This window comes from Ricinus communis, chromosome 1, assembly GCF_019578655.1.
Source record: "Ricinus communis isolate WT05 ecotype wild-type chromosome 1, ASM1957865v1, whole genome shotgun sequence".
NCBI classification, from domain to species: Eukaryota; Viridiplantae; Streptophyta; class Magnoliopsida; order Malpighiales; family Euphorbiaceae; genus Ricinus; species Ricinus communis.
This window is the reverse complement of record NC_063256.1, coordinates 19,623,948-19,632,938: the sequence shown is the minus strand read 5'-3', so window position 1 is coordinate 19,632,938 and position 8,991 is coordinate 19,623,948. Positions and strand designations below refer to the sequence as shown.

The 8,991-nt window shown below is 32.0% G+C and overlaps 1 protein-coding gene and 1 non-coding gene across 2 annotated transcripts; one reads left to right on the top strand and one right to left on the bottom strand.

Moving 5' to 3' along the window:
* The first annotated feature begins 526 nt into the window (after nucleotides 1-526).
* Nucleotides 527-4,044, top strand: LOC8270559. The gene is made up of 4 exons (XR_003079310.2): nucleotides 527-674; nucleotides 3,161-3,406; nucleotides 3,520-3,705; nucleotides 3,796-4,044. It is a non-coding gene; the product is annotated as an NAC domain-containing protein 69 (transcript).
* Nucleotides 4,045-5,176: 1,132 nt separating this feature from the next.
* On the bottom strand, nucleotides 5,177-7,418 carry LOC8270560 (pentatricopeptide repeat-containing protein At4g14050, mitochondrial). The gene has a single exon (XM_015720114.3). It carries the CDS (start codon nucleotides 7,230-7,232, stop codon nucleotides 5,400-5,402), a length of 1,833 nt encoding a protein of 610 aa, XP_015575600.2. The 5' UTR covers nucleotides 7,233-7,418; the 3' UTR covers nucleotides 5,177-5,399.
* Between the last annotated feature and the right edge of the window lie 1,573 nt (nucleotides 7,419-8,991).

Genomic DNA, 8,991 nt, shown 5'->3' with positions numbered 1-8,991 from the left:
TAACGGAAGTTTCTTCCGTTCTTCAGTTCCGTTCTAAAAAAGGGCTTAAAAACTCCGTTTGACGAAATATTATGTGCAACTGGCTAAAAAAAAATTTGGAGGACCAATCTGCACCAGTGGTTATACGTTAGAGGCATATTTAAGCCTTTTTCCTTTTTTATTTTATTATTTATTTCAATTGTATTCATCGAATTATTTACCACTCATAATTAAAAATAACAAATATAAATAAAATAAACAATTGATAACGACACATGTCTTTATGCAATTAGAACTATATACAAATGACCCGACAGACTAAATGCACTTGATAATTTCTCCACCGTTGAGAAAGAAATGCATGATTCTTAGTCCAAGTGAATTCCTGTCCAAGTCATTTGATGAAGTAGCTTCTTACCGAAGCTGAGACAATTTGTTGTCTGATATAAATTAAGTTGTTCCCTACACTGGAATACTATCACTAGCTTCTTGTTCTTGTTTCAGAAAGGTAAAAGGATTTAAAAGAAAAGAAACCAGAGAGCTTGAGATGGATAGTGGAATCGGCTACAGATTTTACCCATCCGATGTAGAATTGGTGGAACATTACTTGAAGCAGAAAATGCTTGGCAATGATGATGAAGTGTGGCAAATTCCTGAAGTTAATGTCTTGAACTATGAACCTTGCGAGCTACCTCGTAAGCATCACCAATCTGTTTGTCACAACCAAATTTATTTATTTTTTATTAATAATTAATATTTATTAGCATGTCATTAAACATGTCATTTGCATCATGATTATGTATGATCTATTTTATTATATTATGTGGTAAATAAATAAATTATTTAGTTACATACTGATTTAATTGAAAAGTAATGATTTTGGACTAAATTGAAAAGTTAGAAAGAAAGAGAATTAAATTGTAAAATTGCCTATTTTTACACCAATATACCACCTCTTTCATTTGTTCATTTCTACGTATACTTTCCTATTTTCTCTTCTTCTTTGTCTCTCTCATTCTTCTCCTTTTCTTTTTCAACTTTGATTTTCCAAATCAAACTCTACAAACTTTTAGTAAGTGAAAATTTAATTCTTCTTTTAAGTTTGAAAGTTTTGGGCTTTCTTAATTAAGAGAAACAAAGGTGAGTAATTTTAATTGCTTGATTTTGCTGTAAATTAGGATTAATGATATGAAATTGTTGATGATTTTGTGTTTTGGAATTGTTTAATAAAGAGTGAACATGCTATTACTTGTGATCTTGAAGCTGAAATTTCTGGGTAGATTTTTCACTTCTGATTTTGTGACCTTAGAGGCTTTATCTCGAAAATTTCTAAACATAAAAGTTGTAGGTATATTTTCAAGAATATCTCTGTAAAATGGTTTTACAGATCGTTAAGTGAGTAGGAACTTATGAGGTTCGATTTGCTGCTGCTCTGTTTATAGTTCAGCAGGTGACCTAGTTTTTGTGCTGATATTTTGAGGCATTTAGAAGCTGAACCAAGCAGAGAGTTAAACATGAAAGTTGTTCATTTATATATCTAGTATATGTCTGCAAAATTTCATAATTTTTGGTTGAGTATAACGTGAGATACGTTGAACTTAATATTGCCTGCTCGAAACTGTTTTAAGCAGAAATCGGACTTAAAATTCAGAAATTTGTTGCTAATTGTGTGTTTCACAACTTGAGCTAGAGAAGTCCAAATTGAGTAAAATTAGTGTCTATAGAAACTTTAGAATGTTAACTTTATATCTGGAGAGTTTCATCAGAAAATTTATTCGTTTGATTGGTCATTTAATCGGAAACTTTTTGCTGTTCTGTTTAGATGGAAATTGGAGTAGCTGTATAGAAAATGCCATAACTATTTATATACTAATGATTTTGAAGTGATTCTTTCTGCTATGGTTTTTATAAAAATGGAAGTGTAATTCTAGAAAATATGAGATTTTTATTAATTGTACATAAATTTTGGTGTAATTTCTAAATTAGTACCTACAAGCTGCCTTCATCAACAAATATGTTGATTTGTTGTCATTCATCTCATGCATCATATTAATATCTAGAATATATGTTATTTTGTTGAAATGTGATGTTTTATGGATAGTAAAGATATGTACATTTATGCCTTGTGATTGAATTGTATTTGTATTGAATATGTGAATAGGTTCATCCAAAGGCAAGGAAGTAGTAAGAGAAAAAGAATAGGATTACTTTGTTATCCTATAAATTTTGGTAAGTATTTAATAGACTAAACTTTGTGTATATTGAGTAGGAACTGCTGTTTGATTACTTGATAATTTCTTGGTTGACTGAGTTGATATTAGTTATGTTTTTGGCTTGTTGTAAAGTGAATTGATTGTGAAGTGAATTGATTGTGATGTGTTGTGAAGTGAAATGATTGTGATTAAGGATTGATGACTCTTGTATGGATACTGTGTGATCGGGAAAGCTGAGCCGGGCGGATAGCTACTCGAGTATGTGAGATGGCAAGACTGAGCCGGGCGGATAATCTTGTCAAGTGGTTACTGAAATTTAAAAATGTGAGGAAATGTAAGGATGAGTCATCTGATCCTAATTTGATAGAAATAATATGGAATTGAATTATTTGACTTGGTTGAGTTTGAGATTATTTGCATTATGTGAGATGAAATTATTTATTTATGAGAATAATTGAAATGGTTGATTTTGTGATTGTTAGTTAAGTGTTGGTATAATTTTCTGTATTGATAAAGACTTGATAATTCTAGCCTAATATGCTATAGTTTAGTAAATTAAATGCTTATTAAGTCGCTAGCTCATTCCTTAGCAAATTTTTTTTTCAGGTTAGTGCAGTTGTAGATAGCCTTAGCTGTGCATTGCTCTCTTTGCATCAGTCAATATTATCAGGTGGGCCAGAGGAGTTATCTAAAGCATTGAGGCATTTTGGGAACATATGTGAATTAAAATAATGTATGAATATTCCTTATATATATTAAGTATGTCTTGTCACTTAGATTGTATGAATGTATATTGTAACTAAGTAATAAATTATGTTTATGAAGTTAAATATATATATATATTGCTATTCAATTGGATGTTTGAGTCGGGGTGCGACACTGTTGCTTTCTCTTAATATATAACTTTGTTCTTCTTTAGCTGAAACCTGAGTAACAAATGCACTATTGCATCAAAATGCAGCTATCAGTGATGACAAACAACCCTGATGATCAAGTGTGGTATTTCTTTTGCACTCCAAACTACAAGTACTCAAAAGAGCAAGCGAGTTAACAGAACAACTAATGCTGGACAATGGAAAGTTACTGGCAAGGATTGTAAAATCAAAGACATTGCTATCAAAAAGACATTGGGTTTCTATGAGGGTCGCCCTAAAGGTGTTAGGACCAACTGGGTCATGCATGACTACAGTCCCACTTTCCACATCCCGACCCAGGTATTATCAAGCCATTGCACCATTAGTTCAAAGTCACTCTACTGCATCACTACTGCCAACTGTATATTACTGACCTTGTTTTGTTGTGTCTTTCTCTTGGTCGAATCGTGCAGAGGGATTTTGTTATTTGCAAAATCAAGAAAAGGTTAGATGTTGACGATGAGCCAACTGAAGAAGGTGATTCAAGCACGGTCATAGTTGCTGATACTAGGAGCCAAAGTTGGAACAACTACGGTTCCACCTTTGAAGGACAGGTTACATCCCCATTGACATTTGGTTCTGAAACTTGTACAACAGACGTAAGGACTAGCATGTCTTAATATAAGAAGAACATATGTAAATATACCTGTACTCATTGTTCTAATATCTTCACTTTTTCTTTTCTACAGGAAGACACTCAAATTCAAGCATATGTACAATCCTTCCATGGCTATAATGAGATGGATTACAATCTTGATTACGCTTTTCAGTGGTGAAAACAATCATTATCATTAGTGAAGAATCTGTGTAGTCTCCAATCTTAGGAAACAAGTTCTTGTGGTTGTTCTGGTTTATGTTCTAATTTTTGTTATATGTATATAGAAGTTGGTACTATGTAAACTAACTTCTGATTGTATATAAAAGTTAGTAATATGTAAGCTAACTTCTAAACTGTATACAGAAATTAGTAGTAGGTAAACTGACTTCTAATTGTACCAAGAAATTCGCACACAAAATACTAATAGTTCTGTAACTGCTGGTGTTTATTCACCTACATGTTAATTGCTGCCCACTAGAATTTGAACTTCGAAAACAAGGAATTTGATTTAACAGAACAGACAAGCACACACAGGCACATGCACACTTCCATCAGCAAGAGTAATAGGAAATCAAATTTGGATTTTGCTTCAGATTCCAATACATAAATGGTAATACCTCAAGTAACAATAGTGAAAAATCAGAGTAAAAATTGAAAAATCGTCTTCTTATATTTGTAAAGGGGGTGGAGAATAAGAGATGCCGCCATATTTTCTATCCATTTTGGAAGCATAGAAACAAAAGAACTAAGTGAGAGGTAGGAAAATAAAGAGTGGATTCCACCCTATTTTTATTTCTCACCCATCCAAACAAGAGGAGAGGGTAAAAAATGAAGGGATAGAGTCGACCTTATTATTTTTTCACCTTTATTTGCTTTTTTTCCTGCCTATATAACTTCCCACACATAGGGGAGCTTGGCTTTAGTTTTGATTATATACCTTATAATGTAGACCATGTGGCTCAAAAATAAACTTGTGGCTTGGCTCCTTAAGAACTTCATAAAAGGGAAAATGATTTCTTGAAAGCATGAGCATAAAGCCCTATTCGAATGGCTCTGTCTCGCACAATGTGGAGCAATCTTCAATTTCTTAAAGTACCAATGCTCAATTAGAAACAGAGCATCTTTCCCTTTAATTACGTGAAGCTGAAACTTAGTCTACTTACATTAATGCTAAGGTTCTATCTCCAAATATTACAACACAATATAGATACTTTCTTTTATTATGAATTTCTAAATCATTATTTTGAATGCCAATTAATTTCCTTTGTTTGGACTGGAAAAAAATAGAAACGTTAATATTTTTCTAAAGTCATACCATTTGATGCTGACAAGAGAAAAGTTACAAATGGAACATAAATCATGATTGCCAATGCCCGAAGATTTCACAAGCAGAGGCAAAAGTCAATAATTTTCACTAGAGATCCTCTGTCTTGAAATAAAACTCGAGACTCAAGACCATGACGATAAAAAAATAAAAAATATAAGATATTCAATGAATATGAATGCTCATGTCAGCAAAATTACATTGCAAGAGTAATTTGCAAAGCCAAGGAGGACATGGAAGTTCAAATGAAGTTAAGAAACTCACAAAAGGCTTCTAGTATCCTGACTAGGCTAGTAATATGTTATCTGTCCTTCAGCACAATCACTAGAAATAAAAAATGGAGAGACAAAGGTGAACTAAGACTCAAATGATCACCAAAAATCATTGCACGAACATCTTCCATCCTTAAAATGATGATACCTGGTGGCATCTCGCACAATAAGTTCTCTTTCTACAATACCGCTAAGGAATTTGAAAACAGTATGACAATCTCCACAAACACGAAGATTTTTCACAATCCGTATATTTGTTCCTGGAACAGACTTAAGCAGGCCATAAGCGACAGCCAACCTCTCACTATGCCAAAAGAGCTGCCTTTCTTTCTCTTGCTCTTCCATGTCATGTAAAACTGCGCTAGTATCAGGAACATAACCTCTTTTCCTCATCTCTTCATCTAACTCCTTAAGCATACCAAATATCTCATCCTTCATAGGATGACATGTATGCCCAGCATGAAAGACTTGAATTTCCTTTCCAAAGGTGATGGTACTATGACCTGGTTCCTTTTTAACTTCCTTAGCTGTCATCAACCTCCTCACCATCGACATACGTTCCCACAAACCTGCACTAGCATAAACATTAGATAACAGTATATAAGTTGAAGGATCTTCTGGATTCAAGCTCAACAGCTGATCTGCAACCCGAAGTCCTATTTGGATATTTCTATGGTGTTTGCAAGCACTCAGTAAAGCTGCCCACATAGGTTCATCTGGCTTAAATGGCATTGTACTAATGAGATTCTCAGCCTCCTCAAGGTGCCCAGATCGACTAAGAAGGTCCAACAAGCATGTGAAATGTTGCAAGGACGGTTTAATCCCATAGTCCTCGACCATGGATTTAAAAAGTTTTCGGCCTTTTCTAACTAAACCAGCATGGCTGCAAGAATAAATCAATCCAACAAAGGTCACTTCATTTGGCTTTACTCCAGCTAAAACCATGTCATCATATAAATCCAATGCTTCCTTTGCTCTTCCATGCTGTGCTGCCCCAACTATTATAGAAGTCCAAGAAACCACATCTTTATAAATCATTCTATCAAAAATTTCTTTGGCAGCTAAAATATCACTACATTTTGCATACATATCCACTAAAGCATTACTAATAAACAAGCAAGATTCATAACCAAGTGCTATGATAAGTCCATGGAGCTGCTTTCCAAACTCCAATACCGCCAAATTAGCACAAGCACCAACAACACTTGAAAGGACTAAAGGGTCTATTATATCAATCCCTTCTCTTCTCATTTCAAGAAATAAATAACAACCATCAATCCCCTTTCCACTTTGCACTAATCCTGATATTAAAGCAGTCCAAGAATATAAATTCTTCACAGGAAAACTTGAAAACAACTCCATTGCCTCTACTTTTAACCCACTTTTGGCATACCCAGATATCATTGCAGTCCAAGAAACTGCATTCTTTGCCAAAATAGAATCAAAAACAGCGCGAGCAATTTTGGGTAATCCACATTTGGCATACATATCAATCAAAGATGACTTAACAACATCATCATCACTAAACGGGGATAAAACAAAACGAGCATGCACTTGCTTGCCTTGTCTTACAGCACATAAGCTAGCACACGCCTTAACAAGAGTAGCATACACAAAATGGTCAGGTTCCAGTTTATCAACGATGAACATGGTGGGGAAAATGGAGAGAGTTTTGTTAGGGAGGTTGGCCAGGTTGTATGCAGTAAGAATGGAGGCCCACGATACATGGTCTCTTTGGGGCATTTCCTCGAACAAGAAATAGGCATCTTGAAGCAAGCCGCATTTTCCATAAGCATTTAACAGAGTGTTGGGCAAGGGTTCGCTTTCTTTTAAACTGAGTTTGATGATTTGGGCATGGAGTTTCTTGGCAGTTAAAGGGGTTTGGCGCTTGCCACAAAGTTGGAGCTGGTGCAGATAGTGAGAGATTTGCATGCATTAAGCTTTTTGTAGTATTTTCGATCTCTTTTCTTTTTTCCCCTTTGTGCAGAAAAATGGTACACCCTTGGCGAGTTTGGGTATATGTATGGAAACTTTTTAAAAATATTTTAATATCAATAAAAAATATCCGTTTTTAATATTTTTTTTTCTAAAATTACAATTTGATTTTCTTTCAATTATTTTTCAATTATTTTTTATTTTTATTATTTTATTCAAAAATAACAAAAAAATAGAAAATTGGTACCGTTAATTAGAAAAAAATTTACGATAAAAAAATATATTTTATATTTTTTCAAAAGTTTTTGTTTATATGATTTTTTGTAAGAATTTCATTAAAAAAAAGATATCAAAATTATACTAAAAGATTCTTTTTTCTCAAAATCTTATTACAACTTTGTTTTTATTATATATCCTTTTTATTTTTTAAAATTTCATAAAAAAAACTAAAAATATACTTATAAGAATTCAAAAAATATTATTTTTAATTTATATTTTTATCAATTTAATTTTTATTTAAGGTTTTTTTTAATTTTTTAAAATTCCGTTAGAGGAAAATAGTAAAAGTATAGTTAAAAGATATCGAATATTTATTTATTTTAATTTGTATTATTATAATTTACTCTTTAGATTGTTTTTTCAAAAAAATACTAAAAATACACCTACATAATATAATTTTAACTTGTATTATTGTGAAACTAGTCAAATGAGGTAAATTTATTATTTTTATTTTATATCTTTATATTTAGTATTTGTAAATTAAATGATATTTTATATTTTCTTATAATAACTAGTGTATTTTAATGACAAACAGATGTGTGTTTAAAAAAATATAACATAATATATAAAAAGTATACCAAATGTAGTTTATAATACATAAAAATATAATTAGAATTAAGAATATATTTAATGGTAATAAAAATATACTAAAATGATATTAATAAAATATTAAAAAAAATTATAATACAATTCTAAAAAAACCTAAATAAATAAAATTTTCTTTTTGAAAAAAATCATAAAAAAGGAAAGACTAAAACAAATTTTCAGGCACGGTTTCCTTAAATATGTAGGAAACTTAAAAAGAAGGGAGAAGGTATATTAACATTTGGTGCGTGGGCCTCAGCTTATATTTGGAAGCACTTAAGTTCGAAGAAACAACTATTTAAGCCCCTGTCTTAATTGTCAATTTAACATAAATTTAATATGATATAAAAAAAGAAAAAGGAAGTTGACACATGTCTCAGATTGCTACTTCAATAGCAGGGCAGCGAGACAATTAAAAGATAATTTTATGATTTGGGAATTTAAATGTATAATGGGTTTTGTATGTATATAGTATATAAGATGAAATTGAAAGAACACTTTTGAAGTTGGTTTTCCTTTTTTTTTTTCTTTTTTTTGTTGAAACAACCAACAACAACTTAGTGAAAAATTGGATGGAGGAACAAATTAGAAAAACAACATAATTTAATTGACGGGATAAATTTAGTAGCATGAAGGAGAGAAGAAGAAAGCACAAATAATGAGTTCTGGTTTTAGAGGAAAGTTGTGAAGGTAGGAAAAGGAAAGTGTGTGTGGGTATCTTGCATTGTGCAAAAAAAGGTACTCTTCTTACAGCAAGTTCGCGCGGTGAGAAGCATCTTCTCAGGTACCAAATCATTATATAAAATCTCTTACTTTCATGGTAGTGTTGGCGTTGGTTTGTGTTTGTTCAACTTTGAGATATATTAATTCTATTTTGATGATCATAAACAAT